Source organism: Podarcis muralis, chromosome 4, assembly GCF_964188315.1.
Source record: "Podarcis muralis chromosome 4, rPodMur119.hap1.1, whole genome shotgun sequence".
NCBI classification, from domain to species: domain Eukaryota; kingdom Metazoa; phylum Chordata; class Lepidosauria; order Squamata; family Lacertidae; genus Podarcis; species Podarcis muralis.
The window spans coordinates 51,124,488-51,146,143 of NC_135658.1; the positions used below are offsets into that span (position 1 = coordinate 51,124,488).

Consider the following 21,656-nt stretch of genomic DNA (forward strand, 5'->3'; position numbering starts at 1 on the left):
GTTTTAGAAAATGGCAACAGTTACATTGTTCTAGAGCTCTATATAAGCAGGCTGACTAAGCTCCTCAGTCCGTTCTGTTCCAGCTTACAAATAAAGAGCTGCTTTGGAAGAATTGCTGTGTTGTCTGATATGTTCGCCCACAATTTAACACATTCAACCTAAGGTATGACTGTAATTGGAATATATTTTAAATCACACAGCAAAAAGTGATAGTTTTTTTGTAAACCGCTTTGAGGTTTTTTTTACAATCAAGTAGTGTATAAATTTTATGAAATAAATAGAAATAAATAAGATGCAATGACTCTCTAAGAAACGGATAGATGTTTTCAGCTATTGAGCTGGAAGTATTAGGGTTGTATCTGGAATCAATTACCCCTTCTCCAAACTTCTGATCACTTGGCATGAGGCAACAACGTAGAACTAAGTCACTTCAAACATTACACCAGCAACATGAATACAGTTCAAAATTCACTTTAAAGACAAGAATTCTATGCCTTGCCTATTCCACTGAACAATCTACTTACTTCCAAGTAAACATGATGTGGACTGAGCTGCATGTTTGTAATTAAAAGATCACAATCTTTCAGTCAAAGACTTTCAGCAAAGGATTCCTCTGCTGAAGTTTCTCATGCAAACTTTTTCTTCAAAAGAACATCTTGGCTTAATAAACTGCCTAACGATGGCAAGAGTAGCGGCCTTACCTGCCATCTGCATAATCTGCATCGGCTCCTCCCCACCAAACATCAGAGTCATCTTCTTCAGCGTCAGCTGAATCTATGTTGTCACTTTCGTCTGCTACCGGGCAGCAAACAAACTCCACACCCCGGAACTTGTCAATCCCACACGGTAACAGCATACCGTAGTCATGCAGATTCATGCCCTTTTCGCTACAGGACTAAAAACAAAATGGGGGTGGGGGGGCGGGAGGAGATAGAATATATGGTTACACGATAAAGAAGCTATTTAAAATATTTATTAGAGAATGGCTAACAAATTGATTCAGCGTGTACACTTAGCGTTAATTCAACTCTTAGCACCAATTCAAACCTTAGAGCAATAATCACACAGAAGCCCAGGAATTTGCTCTACATTGTGGTGGCTCCATGCAACGGTGGAGAGTAACTCTGACTTCACTGACATTCAGTGAGAACCACAAGGCGTAAATGAATACTAATATAGAAAGGTTTTATCAGGACGACATTCCCATGTTAAAGGGTTACAGATAAACCACACAGAATATAACATACTTTGCATTTGTATCTTCTAAGCAAGTAGATGGTGCATTGCAGATATAATCTTGAAGTCAAGAGCACTTGGAAGTCAACCTGACACAACACTCTCCAAAATATACGGATGTGCCTTCAGATATTCACAGAAGAAGAAAGCACCCACTTGTGAAAGGAATTAAAAATGGGACAAGTGGCCTTAAGATGTTTAAAAGTTCCCCTTCCATGATTTAAACCTGCAGTATTTCTCACTGACAGAATTAGATAAGAACTACAAACAGCAAATGTACACAAATCAGGTGCGGTAGGAGTGGAATTCAAATTTGGACCATCACTGAAAATCCCCGTTGTATTCGCACTTGTGGAATCAAGGACGGTGGGTTTGTTTGTTAAAAAAAAAGATGTTTGGTCCACTAAAAATGGACTTTTTAGTTTAAGACAGTAGATTACACAGTCCATTTTTCCAGATGTTGAAAACAAGCAACAACAAGCATAGAAGAACAGCGGTTTTATTTACTTATTCTTAAGTTCTCCATGCTTTTAACATAAAAAAGGAATCTATGGTGCCTGTTCAGACATCAGATTACACAATTACCTATTGTATTTATTCTTCTTCTGCCATCTCATTTTCCACCTGAATTACCGTATTTTTCGCTCTATAGGATGCACTTTCCCCCCTCCAAAAATTAAGGGGAAATGTGTGTGCGTCCTATGGAGCGAATGCAGGCTCCTTGGCTTCAGTGATAGCAACACGGAGCCTCCGAAGCGCAGAGGGAGCACTCCCTCCGCGCTCCAGAGGCTTTGTGTTGCTTTCGCTGAAGCCTGGATAGCGAGAGGGGTCGGTGCGCACCGACCCCTCTCGCTCTCCAGGCTTCAGGGATAGCCGCCTGAAGCCTTCAGAGCGCAGCACGAGTTACCGCTGCGCTCCGCAGGCTTCGGGTTCCTTTTGCTGAAGCCAGGAGAGCAAGACTCTCCAGACTTCAGCAGAGAGGGAGACCTGCACAGCGCCCTTTCAGCCAAGCGGGAGGAGAAATGGAAGGGGCTCAGTTTCTCCTGTCGCTTCGCTGAAGGGGCACTGAGCAGAGAGGGGGAGATTTTTCTTCTTCTTGTTCTCCCCCTCTAAAACAAGGTGCATCCTATGTTCCGGTGTGTCCTATATAGCGAAAAATACGGTAATTTGTTTGAAGACAACCACTTTGAGGTCCTTGATGGCCAGATAGGTTAAAACGTGTTCCTCCATAAATTGATTGTATTCCTATTCTTTTTGTGCCTGATGTTTTTATTAAGCAGAATGTTTTTCTTGAACAGAAACTGCTCTGGCTTATGTAGACTACAGCTGGACAACACTGAGAAGATGCAAGAACCATGAATATTGTAAATGGCATTGTTAGAATGATGTAGCCAATGCTAATCAAAGGGCATAACTGATATTTTGGTTTCTCGAGGATCTTGTCCCGTCTGCAATTTGTTTGCAGCATGCAGTAGTTTCAAGAGCTCTCAGTAGGCTGCCTGTTATATCCTTCAAGGTGCCATTACTCTCAAGAATGGACTGTAGGTCATCAGTAATAATTTACTGCCGCAGCACCTTTAGAGTGAACCTGAACACAGGAGCCACAGAAAGTCATTATGTTTTGTTGTTTGTCTTGTATAAGTTGTTCCCAGAGTATTTTGCTGGCCTTTGCGATTTGTTTGGCAACTGTTCTAAGCTGGTAGCACTGAACTGTGATTTTATTTTCCGTAAGATTTTCCAAGTGTTTGTCAAAGCCACTAAAATCTGACATGGAATATAACTGAAAAATTAAAATATTTGGCTCCCAATTAAGGCTTCAGGCAATAAAGATGAACACTCAGCTGTGCCCACAGGCTTACAAAACAATAGATAGGAATATTTTCCCATAATACCTTGTTGCACTTATTTTTATTCATAAGAGAAACATCAAATAAGCTTCAAGGTACTGATTATAAACATACCTCCTTAGCTACTGTGTGCCAGTGCAGGTGAGTTTCACATATATCCATCCTTTCCTGGTGAAGGAACTTGCACTTATCTGGCACCAGAAGAGCATCACTCACGAATTCCCCAACTGAAAGAAAAATTACGTGATATCTTCATTTTATTATCACCTTGAATGGATGCTTTTCAGAGCAACAGCTTATAAGCAGACATCTTACAAACTGGTACTGGGAAGAAAATGTTCCCTGTGGGCCAACTCACACCTTAATTAACAGCCAGATTTAAAAAATAAAAAATAAATCCTCACTGAATTAAGTAGATTTCAATTTGTGATATTATTGCATAGTGCCTGTGCTTTAAATACACAAATCTAATGGCATGGTATCTCTTTTGCTTCTGCGGTGCCAGTACTTACAAGCCTCACTTCTGAAACATCCCCAACTCGCTTATCTTTGCGCCCAAAGGGTAAGAAATTTGACTCTTCTAAAATGAAAACTGGTACTTTCAGGTTATCAAATTTGGTTCTTTTGACCTTGTGTGACCAGAACACAGTGGAATATACAGCCCTAATGGATGGTGGATCCAATATCCCTACTTTAAGATTAGTTGGCTGAAGTCATCCCTTTCACTATACATTAAAAATGATGAAAATACAATCTGATTAATACAGGAGTCAAAATGATGGGAAAACTCATATTGTCTAATGCCAAGTCAGATGTTTATTTCTTTATAAGATTTCTCACCCGCCCGCCATCAAAAGGACCCAGAACAAGTTAGAATAATAAAATGCACAATTATAAAAATAAATCCATTATAAAAACATGTAAAACCATTTCAAACGGAACTAAGCAATAAAAATTTAGCAAAATGGGTAAATTATAAAAACCCAGGATACGGGTTTGCCTATAACTGGTTTTATGAAAGGGTAGTCAATTCTAAGCATCTTAATTTAGTACTTTTCTTGTAATGAAAAAGGCTTGCAGGAGCACTTTCAAACAAACATTGAGATGGACCAAAACAAATTGCTTCTACAACTGATGGGCTAAGTTCTGCTCATGAAAGGGGAGGGGTTATTCTGTGAGCAGAACTCTCTTTCCATCACCAAGAACACTGGAACACACAACATGGACCCTAACAGGAGACTGATATGATTTAGCTCTCATCAGTATGTTTCTTGATGAACCATTTATAATACAATAATTAATAATAATTTATTATTTATACCCCTTTAGTTGTCTTTTAAAAGTAAAATAGTTGCTTATTGCCTTAACATCTGCTGGGAGGGTGTACCACAGGGCAGGTGCCACTACCGAGAAGGCCCTCTGCCTGGTTCCCTGTAACCTCAATTCTCGCAGCAAGGGAACCGCCAAAAGGCCCTTGGAACTGGACCTCAGTGGACGATGGGAGTGGAGACACATTTACTGTCTACTGCACAACAAGAAACACTTCAGTGCAAAAGTATGGCTCCCAGCTCCAGAGTGTGGTAAGAGTGATGCCCTCTCTTGAGCACTGCACTTTTAAATGGCCAAAAGAGATCCACATACTTAACTATAACAATGCCAATATATCACCTGGGAAGAAATGTTTACTTTGCTTTGCGGTTGTAGAGATTATTCATTGATAAGCAGTATGATTTATTACCTGACAACTGCTGTCATTCTCTGGCAAGTTTGGCGTTTGTGAGCCATCTTAATTATCCAAGTGATAAATGGTGAAGAAACAGGCTTATAGAAAGTTTACATGAAGAGGAAGAAAAAACACTATCTACACGAGCATTTGAGGTTAGGCAGTAAGAACATGACATAACTGTAATCCACACCTCTTTATGCAGCGTTACGTACACCTGTTATTCATATTGTGTAGGATGCCACATTCTGATTTCAACTATATTCATTTCCACCTAGTCACACTGGCCTCATTTGATGCAATATTAACCTACCATTTAGAATTATGTGAACTCAGTTTTTCCTCCTCTCTGGCATGGTCACAAGATAAAATAAAAATAAAAATTCTTCCATTATTATCTGTCCTTTGATTTTTGTACACTCCAGAGGAGGAGATTAAAAGCATCAACTTCCTGTTTAAATTAACTATTATTTGTTCTTATAAAATTTGTTTTAAACCTTTTGGGCTTGGTCCTGACTTGTTCCAAGACATCATAGTTTAAACTAACCACTGTTTGGCCTGTCTGCAGTTCTTGGCATTGCATTTTTATATTCTTAGTCTCAATTCCGATTGCTTAAATATCTGCATCACAACTAACTTCTCCTTTAACTCGTCTGGAGCATAAGATACAGCAAGTTAGCATCTGATCTCCCAAACTCCTGATTTTGCATGCAGATGTGACACATGGGTGGCAGACTAAAATAGTTTCATTTTTCATTTGTATCTAGCCAGCCTTGTGAAATTTTTACATGCAGCTTTCTATTCTGCCTGAATAAAAGTTGTGTTTAACCCAAAAGTCTTTGTATTCTTGCAGCTGTACCACAGCATCAACTGATTATGCAGGGCATTTTGATTATTTTACGATCATCAGTGTGCTTCAATGTACTTCAGGTTGTGTTTGGATTGGAGTCCTAGTTATTGACAGCTGAATAAGATCAAAATTCATTTATTTTGAAGTGTTGACTTGTAATGATAGGGAATTACATCAGAATCAACTTATTGATTTAGGTATAAAATAAGTGGTCTTGTGAAACCATTAACAAAAACGTTCTCTCTGCTAAGAGGCATTCCCATTTTCTATAAGTAGTCCTATAACTGCTAGCAATCAATGACTTCGTCAGGCCACTGTTTCTCAACAAAGGCCTGATTAAGACATAAGGCTTAACTACGGTTTAACATTACAAGAAGCAGCCTTGGGTTTGTCAGCTCCTGCTTCTCTCATCTCTATCAGCTTGGCGGTGAGGAGTTCAGAAGCATTTCTCCCTAAAGCCGCTAGCATATTATGCTTTTCAGGGCTGACTATGCAATCTGTAACATGGCAAGCTTCTCGTGGGCACATGCTGACAGAAATATATTTTACAATACTTTTCTGCCATTAGACAACAAATAAGCTAAAAGCAAATATATAATGTTTCAAGTAAACTAAAACAGCTTCGGAGGTTTTGTTACATTTTCCAAACACTCAAGCGCAATTATTTTGTGCCTTGGGAACTGTAGTACTTTTATGTTCATACCAATCCCACTTTGAGGTTATTGATGATCTGTATATTTGAAGGAGCATCTTCACTCCTTCATTTTTCTTCTCTCCTTCACTCCTTCATCTTTTTCACTCCATCCTTTTTTTTCACTTTTTCCTTCATCATTTTTTTTTATCACTTCATCACTTTTTTCATCATTTTTTTTTCATCACTTCATCACTTTTTTTTTCACTTTTTCCTTCATCATTTTTCACTCCTTCATCTTCACTCCCTCATTTTTCCAGCCCGGACACTGAGATACAGCACCGAGAGGCTTTTGGCAGCTCCCTCACTATGAGAAGTGAAGCTACAGGGAACCAGGTAGACGGTCTTCTCGGTAGTCGCACCAGATGTCAAAGAGATAAGTAACTATACAACCTTTAGAAGACATCGGAAGGCAGTCCTGTACAGTGAAGCTTTTAATGTTTAATGTTTTATTACGTTTTTGTATATGCTGGAAGCTGCCCAGAGTGGCTGGAACAACCCAATCGGATGGGCGAGGTACAAATAATAAAATTGTTGTTGTTTCTGTTATTGCATGGACAACTGTGGTCAAACTATCCAGGAATGGCTATAGCTGTCCTTATCACCCCTGGCTGGTAAAAGGCACTCTGGGCCACCAAGAATACTTGTTCTTCCAATGACAAGAGCTGGATCCAGAAGCAGCCTTAGCTATGCGGAGAGAGTGTGACTCCCTGCCGCTCAGGCAGACAGCTTCCAACTACCTGGATGCAACCACTCACCCACACAGCCTTCGTCTTGTCAAGATTGAGGCTCAGTTTTTCAGCCCTCATCGAGGACCTGCAATTCACTATTAAATTTCATACTGCTCTGCAAAAGTTTACAGGAAAGCACAATCTATAATAATTTTAATAAATAAAAATAAATGCATTGCCCGATTTATTAAACCAAATTCACTTCATAATTAAATCTGCACCTTAGGGTCATTCACACCGCCCAAATTTAGGCAATTTGTGGCTCTCTATATATTTTGGAGCTGGCTTTTGTTCTCAGTGTAAGAGAATATTAAGGTTACCATAGTAAGCTACTTAAAACAATGGGAGTGATATTAATTCTACATAGGTTATGAGCTCTATGGAAAGAACTGGGAAGCTGGCCAGAGAGTTAAGGAATACAGTCATACCTTGGGTTAAATATGCAGATGCTCAAAATGACATCACGCGCATGCGCGGAAGCGGTGAATCGCGACCCGTGCAGATGCGGGTCGTGTTCACTTCAGGATGCGAACAGGGCTCCAGAACAGATCCTGTTCACATCCAGAGGTACCACTGTAACTCTGTGCTCTCCAGTTCACCACAGCTTGAACCAAAGAGTGGCCATTTTGAAGAGAATTGGCTGGTTTTTATTGCATTTTTAAAAATAGGCTGGGACTCTTTCTGCTCTTTGCCCTGAAGCATGTAACTGAAAAGGAAGGATAAAGCAGCACTCCTTTCCCAAAGCAGAAGGAATCCCTCCACCTCCAAACATCTAGGTTTTTTTTGTGGGAAGGATGTAACACTATTGGCATGGACTCGCCTGCAAGACTTTCTTTCAAAGGATACATGTGGTTGGAAGAATGCTTTTGACTCAGTGTTTATTTTAGAAGGCTCCCAGAGACAATATTAATGATATTAAAGGACATGTAGCCAGTCAACTGTAGATAATGTCAGGCCCCATATACACCACTGGATCCATTTTAATGCATAATTCAACAATATAAATTTCTCTCAAATTAGCTAAATTGACAAAAACATGAAACATAATTAAGATACACAGGAAAATATTATAAGCAGCCACATGGATCACTTAGCAATTTAAAACAGAAACAACTGAATGCTGTTTGCATATTGCTATATAGTCTCTGTGCAATTAAAGCAGAAATCTAAATGTATCCTATTCATAAAATACTCTTAGCACTGTTTAAAATGGCTGTGTTTTCTAGGTTGATCTTGCTTATTTAGACTAATCTAAACATTCAAGTTTTAAATATAGAAGAATTCAGCAAATGTTGCTGCTTTTCTGTCTGGTTACATCTTATTTATTTATATTTAACAAAATGTATAGACCATGTATTCAGCACAGAATAATAATTTCTAAGCAGCTTACATTAAATGGTATAAAATATTTATAAGGAAACACCAGTAAAATAAATAGACTTTATAGGAGGAAAGTTAACATAATAAAATTATCAAAATATATAAAACAAGCAGCGTTTAAAAACCAGTATACACAATAGAAATTACATGCCTAGGTAGGCTTGCATAAACAGAAACCTTTTTAGCAGGCATCAAAAACAGAGCGGAGGTGGCTGCCGAATATTAATGAAAACACATTATTTTTCCAGACACACTAAGTGTTATTCAAATCTTACTCATCATGCATATAAATATGGGGGATGCATTTGCTTAGGAAAAGCTTCTTTAACATGCTTCGTTACATTTGCAGATGCCCATCTAAAATTCCCCTGAAGTACTGTATCATTTTCTTGCTGCTTATTCAGGTTTTGAATAAAAACCTTTTCCCAGTATTTTATTCCTTCATGGCTGGCATTTCAAGTCTAGGTGTTTACCTGAAACTTTGGATTAATGGGTGCAGCAAGAGAACCACATCACCATGGCTTCTGATAGTAAATCAATATGTAACACCCTAAACATTTATTTCCTGGAGCACCAAAATTCATAAATGGATATCATTAAATCTTGCAGAAAGTGTGCAAGCATTAAGTGTTTCTTCCATCAAGCAGCACAAGGGTCCTTATGAAGACACTTCAGTCCTTCCCCAAGAGTTGTTTTGGTTGGCTCAGGAGACAAGTACCAACACAGTTGGAATCCTACCAGGCCAATGGGTAGAACGGCATCCCTAAAAAGACTAGACACAACCAGTAAAGAAACATCTTTGTCAGGTCACCTTACTGTTTCTTTTTCATCAGAAGAACTGAAAGCATGCTATGACTCAAGCACAGATACACTATTTTAACCTGCACTTCCAAAACCATAAGCTGTTGGCCCTTTGTTAACATTACATGATGGGAGGAGGCATTAAAAAATAGGTTATGGTATAGCTGAAAAGCCTCTGTGATAGAGGAACTGGGTTACTCAGCACCTCATATCGTTCCAAAGCAAGGTGACTGAAAACTTGTCCAATAAAAAAATGTTTCTCAAAGGAAACACAAATGCATAAACTGATTTTAATATCGTATTTTTTATATTGCTGGAACCTATCCTGGAATATTGTGGTTTGTTTATGGACAACAAACAGGGTGGGAGGGGAGACAACAAATGAACATTGGTCTGAAACAACCTGCAGTTTCTTTGCTCGTCTGGAAGACAAATCCTGCTTGTCCAGCAAGCCATGGCTAAAACAAATGGTTTGTGTTATGTTCAAATGGGGCCTATGTCAACCACACCCACAATGCTACTGAGCAATGCAAAAATGAACAGAAAGGTGTGTGGGGCTGGATAAGAGATTGGTCTGTTGTATATGCACCTGAAAGCCTATTGGTCACCACAGAGCCATGTTTAAATAACAAAAGGAGTTTAAGGTGTTTTGTAGCACTTTGAGTGACTAATTATTATGTCAGGCTTTGGTGAAGTACAGTTTACTCGATTGGATCCTCAGTTTGTAAGCGTTTCTACATAGGCGTAGAAGGAATAAAAAGTTGCTGACTGTGGAAATGGTGAAGATGTGCAAAATTGTTTGTAACAATTCAATTAGAGCTTAAAGTGTATGCAAAGTCAGTGCAGCAACCATTCACAGCAGTAGTAGCTGAAGACAAATGTGTTAAGATTATAGTGCTAAGCAAATAACACCTATAGCAGACCAGAAAGCCACTGCACTTGCCTATCTTAGTTGAGACATCTGCATCTGGCTCACATACTGTAGCAAAAGTGTTATAATGGGAACACAGAACAACACATACAACATTTGCCTTGAGTAAGATGATTCTCTGGGGACACCGACAGAAACAATCCGAGATGCATATTGATGAAACTGAAGTATATAACAAAGCCTGAAAGTTCCTTCTACAAATGTCAATTCAACTAATTGCTCCATCCAAATCACCAGTAGAAAAACAAAGGATCACATTACCTTTTAAGAACTATCCTAATCGTATTAATCCCATAAACAAAGAGTAGTATTTTAGAGCATCTTTTCCTTTAGTATTCCCAAAAGGTACGGTGTAAAAATGGAAGTCAGTGAGCTATGAAATTAGCACCTTGCTTGTGTTTTTGTTGCCTTTTATTCTGCTGCCTTAAAAAGGAAGCTTAATTCTTATACCCAGACATCAATATTAAGTCAGCTTGAAAAACACATACATATTCCCAAAATGCATGCATATTATGCATAGAACATATCGTGCAATCTCAGGCAGAGCAGAAATTAACAGCTAAAGAACATGACTTATTTTTGAGGAATCACCTAGCTGTAGACCAGTGGTCCTCAAACTATTTACTCTGGGCCACACCAATTTTTTTATTGATAAGAAATACTTTGGAAATCACAACTAGGATTGTCCTCAGTATCACTTGATGCTCTTGCTCTCATTCTGAAAAGATCCTTATCCATATTTTGCAAAGAAAAAAAATGATACTTGTCAGGGGTTCAGGAGCAGAGGGACAGGAGAGGGAGGAAGTAGAGACCGAGGGAGAGGAATCTGAGGGAGAAGTCAGCGAGGGTAGCCATCCGAGGTCTCTAAGTCTCTCCAGTGAATCAGAGGATTCACAGAAAGGGGCCCCAGTGGTCAGAGCCAGGGGGTTGCCAGAGGGAACACCCCAGGAAGGAGGGGCCAGAGGGGACTCAGAGAGCAGCAGCTGGAAATCGGGACCAACTTTCCCACCGGAGAGCAGTAAGGGGGAGGAGTCCCAAACATCGGCAGCAGGCAGCCTTCCGTCAGCGGAAGGACATGAGTCAGGGTTAGCCACGCCTGCATCAGAGAGCGAGGTAACGGTCAAAAGGAAGGTCAGGGGCAGCGCACGCGCGCCAAGTTCAAATGTACAGGAGGGGGGTGCAATGGGCAGTCCGGAGAGAGAGCCGGGTCCCAAAGCCCGCCGGAGAGAAGGGGAGGAGTCCGAAGGGTCCGCTTCCGAGGCATCCCGGAAAGAAGGCACCCAGGGGGGTAGTAGGACCCAGAGGAGGAAGGAGAAACGTAGAAGGTGGAGTAAGGCTAGAGTCTTAAGCTGGTGTACAGGGGGCGGAGACTCAGACGAGGCTTCGCTGGTCTAGGGTTTAGACGTAGAGACGCACGCTAGTGTTTGGAAATGGAAACTAAATGCCAATAAAGACTTCTGTACAGTTCTAATGGCTAGCGTTGGTCTTCTGTGAGCTGAGACCGGGAGGCAGTCTCTGACAGTAAGCCTCGTCTCAAGTTACCATCGGTTTTCTTCGCCTCAAGCATCGCTAAGGAAGCGAGGCAGGGAGGGTGGAAGACTGGTGCCTTGCGAGCTCACAAGAGTCAGGCAAGATGACTACAGAACAGAAAATAGCTTCCCTGCAAGAAGCGGTGACGCTACTCAACGCTGAAATAATCGCATCCAGGAAGAGAGAGGAAGAAGCGGCAGCTGCATGCAGAGATCTTCAAGCCAGGTTGGAAGGGCTTGTAAAGCAGGGGATCCCAGCACCCAGGTCCGAGGGGATCGGTTTGGGGAAGAGAGGAGGCAGCATTGTATCTCATTTTGATGGGAATTTGCAGCAGTACCCCAATTTCCGAGCAGATGTGCTGTTTGCGCTGCAGCTGCTGGAAAGAGACTTTAGAGACGAACGGGAGAAAGTGGGGTTTATTTTGTCTCATTTGCATGGGGACGCGAAATCATGGCTGCGCAACCTGTGGAGAGATAAGGATTCAGCGCTTCAAAGCGCAGATGCGTTCATTAAGGCGATGGACTCCTGTTTCTTATCCAAAATAGACCTGGACATTGCCCGGAGGGACATATTTGGGCTAAGACAAGGGAAAGCCAGCGTAAGGCAGTATCATTCCCGGTTTTTTGCATTGGTCAACGCGCTGAATTGGGATAAGGATTCTCCGCCGGTTAGAGACCTTTTTTGGGAGGGTTTGAATGCACAGATCAAGGATGAGATGGCAAGGGGTGAGAGACCCACCACCACTCAGCAAGTGGTTGAAAGAGCGTTGTCTATTGGGGTGAGGCAGGAAGAACGTCCGTGGAGCAAAGAAGAAGGGCATTGGGGACGTTCACCAGCGAGAGTGCCCTCCCTCTTGCCCAGAGAGGCAGCGCGTGCGCAGTCCACGCCTCCACAGGGAGGGGGCGAGGAGCAGATGGAGATTGGCGGTGCTAGGGCTCACTCAGCTACCAGAGCCTTAACACCGGGAGCAGTAAAATCGAAGCTGCCTAGAAGGAACAGGAAGTGTTATATATGTGAGAGTGCAGAGCACATCGCGAAAGAGTGTCCCCAGAGGAGTTTCAAGCACACTGCAGCTTCAGTGACAGTATTGGAAACAACTCAGCAGAGAGCACCACAGCAGGGAAACGACCAGGTCTGGCTGGAAGAGGAGGCACTGGGGCCCAGCCAGACGAGTCAGTGAGGAAGTCCCCAGAGATTTTGCAGCCCACAGACCCCCTCCCGCCCAAGCCAGTGGTGCAGCTAACCGCATCGCTTCAGCTGCCCAATGGACTCACATTAGAAGTGCCTATTACAATTGACTCTGGCAGTAACGCAGACTTTATAGGATTGGAGTTCATTCAACAACACAACGTAGCATTACTGCCAGCCACACTGCCCCTGAAGGTTGTCACGGTGGATGGCAGGGAACTGCTAGGGGGGCAGGTGGTGCAGCAGACGCCGCCTATGGTGATGCAAATTGGGAATCACCGGGAAGTCATCAGTTTCAATGTCACCCAGCTGTCCGACACGCCTATAGTATTAGGCATGAGTTGGCTGCACAGGCACAGCCCAGCATTGGCGTGGTACCAGCGCCACCTGACTTTTGGCTCCTCCTACTGTGCAGAACACTGCATTATACCCAGCCCGGAAGGGGAAGAGGAGGACCCGCAGTTGCAGTTGGGCACGCTGCAAGCAGTACCACACAAGTATGCGGAGTTTTTGGAGGTATTCTGCGAGAAGGAGGCGGACAAGCTACCCCCTCACAGACCCTATGATTGCAAGATTGACCTCCTGCCGGGGGCGACGCTGCCCACTGGAAAACTGTACTCCATGTCTGAGGATGAACTGCAAGAACTCAGGGAGTTCATAGATCACAATTTGAAGCGTGGGTTCATCCGGGAGTCGAAAGCGGTGGGAGGCAGTCCCGTATTCTTTGTGAAGAAGCGGGATACGCCCCAAAAAAGATTGGTGGTGGACTTCAGAATCTTGAATTCGAAAACCAAGCCCTCAGCCTTCCCCATGCCCAAGATAGACGACTTGCTCGCGACGGTGCGGAAAGGACGCGTTTTTACCAAGCTGGATCTACGTGGCGCGTACAACCTGATTCGCATGCGCGAAGGAGACGAGTGGAAGACGGCCATGTTCACGCCACTGGGCACCTACGAATACAGAGTTATGCCCTTCGGATTACAAAATGGCTCTCACACTTTCCAAGCCTTTATGCATCACGTGCTGGCGGGGCTCCTTTACAAGAAGTGCGTATGCTTCCTGGACGACATCCTGATTTTTTCAGAATCGCGAGAGGCGCACGAGAGGGATGTCAGGGAAGTTCTGCAGAGACTGAAGGAGCACAGGCTGTACGCCAAACTGGAGAAGTGCCAGTTCGACGTGACGGAGGTGGATTTCCTGGGCTACAAGTTGTCGGACAAGGGGCTCGCCATGGACAGCGCCAAGGTTCGCGCAGTTTTGGACTGGAAGAGCCCACGCAATCGGAAGGAAGTCCAGCGGTTTGTCGGCTTTGCCAACTTTTACCGCAAGTTCATCAAGGGATTTGCCATGCAGACAGCAGCCATCACCGACACGCTCAGCTCCAAGAAGAAGAAATTCATCTGGACGGAGCAAGCGGAGCAGTCCTTTCAGAAACTCAAGCGTCTCTTCGCGTCCGAAGAGCAGCTGCTGCATGTGAATCCCAGCAGACCCATGAGGGTGGAGACGGACGCCTCAGACAGAGCCGTGGGAGCTGTCCTGTTGCAACAAGACCAGCAGGGGGACTGGAGGCCGTGCGCCTTCTACTCGAGGAAGCTCAGCAAGTCGGAGCAGAATTACACTATCTGGGACAGGGAGTTGCTAGCCATACATGCAGCATTCAAGGCATGGAGGCACTTCCTCATCGGAGCCAGACATACAGTGCAGGTCCACACGGACCACAAGAATCTGGAGTACTGGTGCACGGCTAGGTTCCTCAACCAGAGACACATTAGATGGGCAGAGTTCTTCGCGGACTTCGACTTCAAGATAGAGTACATCCCAGGCGACAACAACGTGATGGCGGATGCGTTGTCCAGAAAGCCGCAATACCTGGAGGAGGCGGCACCGTCGGCGGCCAAGCACATTTTCGCACCGGAAGCGTGGGCATGCGCGTCAGCAACCGTGGACCTGGACGCCGTACGTCGCGCGCTGCGGGAAGACCCCTTCGCACGGGCCAAGATGGAGGAGGTGCACAGGGGCACAGCGAGGGCCGACGAGTTCCAGATCCGCGATGGGTTGCTCCTCCACAAGGGAGCACTCTACGTGCCGGGAGACGACCTCCGCGCAAGGGTCCTGCAGCAGCTACACGACGCTCCCACCGCAGGGCACTTTGGCAAAGAAAAGACTGTCGAACTCGTAGCCAGAGACTTTTGGTGGCCCAAGATGCGGGGGGAAGTAGCGGATTACGTCTCGAGATGTGACACCTGCCAAAGGGCCAAGTCAGTTCACAGACCGCCGGCGGGTTTGCTGGAACCGCTGCAGACACCGTCTGAACCGTGGGAGAGGGTGGCCCTGGACTTCGTCACGGATCTGCCCAGCTCGAGGGGAAAGACAGCAGTGCTAGTGGTGGTGGACATGTTTACTAAGATGGCACACTTCATTCCGTGTGCGAAGGTAGCCACGGCAGAGCAGACCGCCAAACTGTTCATAGACCACGTGTTCAAGGTCCACGGTCTGCCACGGTCTATTCTTTCCGACCGGGGGCGACAGTTCATCTCGAACTTCTGGCAGAAGCTGATGGGCATTCTGAACGTCAAAGTCAATTTGGCGTCGGCAAGACACCCGCAGACCAACGGACAAGCGGAGAGGGTCAACGCCGTCATGCAGCAGTACCTAAGATGCTACGCCAACCAGCAGCCCACGACATGGGTGGACTACCTGCCGCTCGCCGAGTTCGCTTACAACAACACGAAGCACGTGTCGACGGGGGTGACGCCGTTCTTCGCCAACAACGGGAGGCATCCCAGAACCTTCCCGGGTTTAGAGAGAGTGGGGGAGGGGGAGCCACAGGCAGCGGAAGCCTTAGCGTCAGAGTTGCAGGAAGTCCACGAACAGCTCAGGAGGCAGCTAGAACTAGCAAAGCACGCATACAAGGTGCAGGCCGACAGACACAGAAGAGTTGGGGAAGACATACAGGTGGGTGACTGGGTCTGGCTAGCAGCGCAAGCAGTGCCGACCAGATCATTAGCTAAGAAGAAGCTAGGACATAAGCAGCTAGGACCTTACCAAGTCCAGGCGCAGGTCAATCCAGTGGCCTTCCGGTTGGCTCTTCCGGAGGGTTCCAGAATGCATCCGGTGTTCCATAGATCGGTGCTCACGCCCTACAAAGCACCTCATAGGTTTCAGGAGCCAGACACAGCACCAGACCAGAGCAGTGAAGGGCCCAGAGTGAGGGGGCCGCCTAGGAAGGGACACATCAATGAGGTCACAGAGATTTTGGACTCCAGATGGGGGGAAGAGGGAGTAGAATATTTCCTAGCCAGAGAGGGTACCCCGGCCAGTGCCAACAGCTGGGTACCGGACTATGCCTTGGAGGAACCGCTGCTCAAAGAGGAGTTTCATGCCCTCTTCCCGCACAGGCCCATGCCAGCAGAGTATTTCGATGACTGGCTTTTCACACCCACTCTTTCAGCCAGCACATTCCTGGGGTTCGACTCGGACGAGGAACAGGCACCAGTCCCCAGCTCTCAGGTGGGTTCGCCACCGGGGTCTGCCTCAGACCACTCGTATTGGTGGGACGATCAACCAGAGGAGCAGTGGCGCAGGAAGTGGCTGAGGGGTCCTTGGATGGGACCACCCGAAGAGGGGGAGAGGGGCGAGACGGACATGGATGTGTTGGGGGACAACGTGGGGTTCGAGCATGAAGACAGAGAGATGGAAGCAGAGGAGAGCGACGTTGACGAGCACATGGGGGATGAACTGTATCCGGCAAGCACCCCCGCGACGACGGAGCACCCAGTACCCGCACCGGAAGGAGGGGAGGGGGGAAGGGGGGGCTTCGAGGGGGGGATGGATGTCAGGGGTTCAGGAGCAGAGGGACAGGAGAGGGAGGAAGTAGAGACCGAGGGAGAGGAATCTGAGGGAGAAGTCAGCGAGGGTAGCCATCCGAGGTCTCTAAGTCTCTCCAGTGAATCAGAGGATTCACAGAAAGGGGCCCCAGTGGTCAGAGCCAGGGGGTTGCCAGAGGGAACACCCCAGGAAGGAGGGGCCAGAGGGGACTCAGAGAGCAGCAGCTGGAAATCGGGACCAACTTTCCCACCGGAGAGCAGTAAGGGGGAGGAGTCCCAAACATCGGCAGCAGGCAGCCTTCCGTCAGCGGAAGGACATGAGTCAGGGTTAGCCACGCCTGCATCAGAGAGCGAGGTAACGGTCAAAAGGAAGGTCAGGGGCAGCGCGCGCGCGCCAAGTTCAAATGTACAGGAGGGGGGTGCAATGGGCAGTCCGGAGAGAGAGCCGGGTCCCAAAGCCCGCCGGAGAGAAGGGGAGGAGTCCGAAGGGTCCGCTTCCGAGGCATCCCGGAAAGAAGGCACCCAGGGGGGTAGTAGGACCCAGAGGAGGAAGGAGAAACGTAGAAGGTGGAGTAAGGCTAGAGTCTTAAGCTGGTGTACAGGGGGCGGAGACTCAGACGAGGCTTCGCTGGTCTAGGGTTTAGACGTAGAGACGCACGCTAGTGTTTGGAAATGGAAACTAAATGCCAATAAAGACTTCTGTACAGTTCTAATGGCTAGCGTTGGTCTTCTGTGAGCTGAGACCGGGAGGCAGTCTCTGACAATACTATATTATGCTATATACTACACTGAAATGTTTAAATGTTTCTTTGATTGTTCTAGAATCTTCCCACCACACTTGCCATCCTCTCCTGCCACACCAGTGTGGTGTGCCACACCCTTTGAGAACCACTGCTGTAATCATTGTGATAACACAGGATTTCTCTCTTTTATATTGCTTCATTCTAAAATAGATGCTTGAAGAGGTACCTGCAACATGATACTATTTAGTGGTATTTTTAAAAAAAACCAATAGAAACAGGTCTAAAATTACACAGCGCAGCTCCAGTTGATGAGAATCTTCACCTTACTAATCATCCAGACCATGTCACTAATCACATCTGCTCAACAACTGAAGAAGCAACCCTAGCATTTAGCAGCTGCTGCGGAATTGAACAGTTCATACTACATTCCCAAGGGGAGGGCTGGCGGAAACTGCATTCCCACTGAGCCTAGGGAACCTTGAACAGGAAGATCAAGAAAGAGATAGGAACAAACAGTTGCTCAGCTCGCACTTAACATTCTTTGAAGCACTTAGAAATTCCTTCACCTAGTGCTTGGTGTTCCATAGTTTTGCATTGTTTTAAGCCGGTATCTTACTATGCTGGGGCTGATGGAAGTTGCAGTTCAAAACATCTGGTAGGCATAGAGGTTGGTGAAGGCTTTAAGAACTGTATTTTGTACACACATCGAGGCCTTTCCTGGAACCTGTTACACAATAAGTTCTACCCTTCTGTAAATGTAAACCATCCCAAACAAGAACTGTACACAGTATTTGCTCAAAGTCAAACTAACAAGGACTGCAATCTTCCACATGAACCTGTCTGACTGCTTAGATTCTACTGGTGCCAATGGAATTTTTTTTTTTAAAGTCTTGTAGTTGCAAATTGAGGGGGATCACAACTGAGAAGGGGTGAACCTCCCCTCTCTACAAACTGGGATCTGATGACAATCACTCCCCTCCCCAACACACATGAAATTAAAAGAAAACATGAGACCTAGCTACATGCTATGCATGAAGAGTAACATGTAGTTTGTCTGCTCTCTGGACTTTGCACAGGTTGCCCCTTCTATCTGCTTTTGACTAAATTGCTTAAGCCAATTTGCTTAATTAGTTTTTGGCTTAGTGTTGTGTCCAACTGCAACCACCGGGCATACTATATTGTTATCCTGTTGACTCATAACACAATGACCAACACACAAATACTGCTTTACAGTTTGAGGTTTGAATTTTTTTGTCAGCAAGGAACTCTCTTGACATCAGTATTTTTTTGCAAAGGTAGTTGCTTACTCATAAAAAGGTTGATTTTGCAATTAATGTATAAAGTAAAGGTAAAGGGACCCCTGACCATTAGGTCCAGTTGTGACCGACTCTGGGGTTGCGGTGCTCATCTCACTTTATTGGCCAAGGGAGCCGGCGTACAGCTTCCGGGTCATGTGGCCAGCATGACTAAGCCGCTTCTGGCAAACCAGAGCAGCACACGGAAACACTGTTTACCTTCCCGCCGGAGCAGTACTTATTTATCTACTTGTACTTTGACGTGCTTTCGAACTGCTAGGTTGGCAGGAGCAGGGACCAAGCAACGGGAGCTCACCCCATCATGGGGATTCGAACTGCCGACCTTCTGATCGGCAAGCCCTAGGCTCTGTGGTTTAACCCACAGCGCCACCCGCATCCCATATTAATGTATATTTTGCAGTTAATGCAGAAACAAAACTGAACATTGAGATTTTGCAGCTCTGATACCACTTGCATAAATGATTCGTAACATGACTAATTGCATGTTACTTTGAAATAATTATCTTGTTCTCTACTTTTCTCTTGAAGCTCCAACCATGCCACCAATATTGAGATGGACTGGAAATTTAACAAACCATCTACTCCATTTTCTCCAGTCCGATGTTACACCATTTCCTTTTTCCACACTAAACCAGTGATGGGCTAAGTGGCCCTTCAGCTGTAGCTGAAATCTAGCAATCTGGATCTTGCAATTTTTTCCAGGTCTATCTTATTAACATAATTATTATATTATCCCACTTTATAGATTCCCAGTAAGAAATGTTAATACTGCACAAGCCTAAAAAGAAATATGACTGGTCATACAGCTCGGTTTTGTGCAAACAACTGCACAATTTAACAAATAGTTCTCTCACAAGCTCTAGTTCCTGTTCCATCTCTATTCTGACTGGCTCTATAACCCAGATACAATGACTGACACCCCAACCAGCCATGACACTAGGAATATACCCTTTCTGTAGAAGCACACCTGCCACCACTGCAAAAACATACCCTAGAACCTGTGCTGAGAATGTTACATGTGGATGAATGAAAAAAGAAGTGTTATTGTATGCTTGACCTTCAAACGTCAACATATCCATCTTGTAAAAATATTGCACATTTTCACGTCAACCAAGTGCTGTAACCTTCCCTGGGGAGATGTTCTGAGCTAAGCGATCATATCAGCTGAAAGCTGGCAGGTGCCATCATTGTGCTTTATGGAAATCTACTAAGAATTGCCAGATTCCAAAATGTGTCATTTCACATAATGCAGTCCTGCACAAAACCATTCCATTCGTTCTCCGCTCTTTTCTCTCTCTCCAAGTGTTTCAACAACAAGAGCTGCTAAGCATAAAACATTAGCTTTTTCTATTGCTACTCCACCAAGGCACAAAGAGCCATCTGAGAAATCTTTTGTCATAATGAAAATGGAACGGACGGTTTCAAATATTTGATCGTAATCCTAACTTGTGACGAGGAAGAGCTAAATTCCTGCAAATCAACATTAATGAACTGGTGCTTGCAGGCTGAATGTGTCGACTTTTGAAGGTCAAGAGCACAAACAGCCAGGCTTTCTATAAAACTGAAAAAGGGGAAAGCAAGTAATACAGAAAAAATGGTGTCCAAAATTTCACATTGTGTTTAAATGCATAGTTTGCACTTGCATCTTTTTAAAACAGGAGCCACTAACTTTGGGTGGGGGGGGGGCGTGGTATGGGGTTAATGCCTTTGACACTATGATCCTGATTTTTAAAAATTGCCTCCTCCAATTGGCTGGGAAGGAGGTGTTAACTGGGGCCAACAACAGCTTCTCTTTTCGCACAAGGATATGATGGGGCAATTTTCATTAGGTTGGAAAGTTCAGGCTTTTCTCCAGCCCTACCACAGTCCCAATTATCACCACCTTGCTCCACATGGCTGCTGTTGTTCTTCTTAAGGTGCAACTGTAAGCCATGCATTTAATGTAATGGGAGGGATTCAACGTCACGCTAAGTTAAAGCCCCTTAGCAGTGTGCCGGTTGCACAAGAGACATAGCTGTCAACTTACAGATTTGAAAACAGCTTCGAAAATAAGGGATCAGCAGCCAAAATAAGGGATTTTGGTTTAGCTTATACAGAAATCCGCCACTCATGGAGCCATGCTGCTTTTGCTGCGACTGACTGTGTTTTGCAGGGGGTTAGACTAGATGATCCTGAGGGTCTACAACTCCAACCAAAGAAGAGTGGCAGACAAAACTGATGAACGACGTCAAGATGACAGGCAGAATTAGAAACCAGGAAGAGGACATCTTTAATAAAGAATGGGGAAAGTTTATAATTTATTTGAAAAGCTATTGTAAAGAGTTACATACATTGGTAGGTTTGACAGAAAACTTGTAGTAAAAAATTGAACTATGGATGGACAAATGATTTATAAAAATAGAGTTATGAAAGGGAAACAGAGGGGGAAATCACTACATTAAGATGCTGCACTGGTTGGAGGGTATGCTAAGCAGCACATCGGGGCTGCCGGCATCCTGGTACGAGGAGTTCCATCGGCGCTTCCCCACCCGAGAAAGAGGCAGGCAGGGAGAGAGACTCTCGCCCACACCGCCCACGAGCCCGGCATGAGGCGGTTGTAGCGCCATGGCAGCCGCTGAAGTGCCGCCCTTCTGCGTTCCTCTTCATCCCCTCCTCTTCCTCCTCCCTTAGGCCACCTCCTCAGCTGCCGCCTCCAGCTTCCCCTGACAGCACGGCGGAAGTCTCGCAAGAGAGGGGCTGCCTGCCCACCTGCCGCCACCCGTCTCCTCGCCCCTGAGGGGGAAAAAGGAGAGACGGAGACACAGCAGCTCATGCACGCGCTCTCTCGAGGCAGAGGACCCCGAGCCGCTGCTTCCCTCCCAA

General features: G+C 45.1%; 1 protein-coding gene across 5 annotated transcripts in view; it reads right to left on the bottom strand.

The window, feature by feature from the left end:
- APP (amyloid beta precursor protein) overlaps window positions 1–21,656 on the bottom strand; it is a 144,542-nt gene that overhangs the window by 58,518 nt on the left and 64,368 nt on the right. For all 5 annotated transcript variants that reach the window (XM_077927293.1, XM_028726975.2, XM_028726977.2 and 2 more), the window contains exons 4-5: window positions 3,198–3,310; window positions 702–895 (exon numbers count right to left, since the gene is read on the bottom strand). In XM_077927293.1, coding sequence (XP_077783419.1) covers window positions 702–895; window positions 3,198–3,310 — 307 coding nt within the window. The remainder of the gene's footprint in view (window positions 1–701; window positions 896–3,197; window positions 3,311–21,656) is intronic.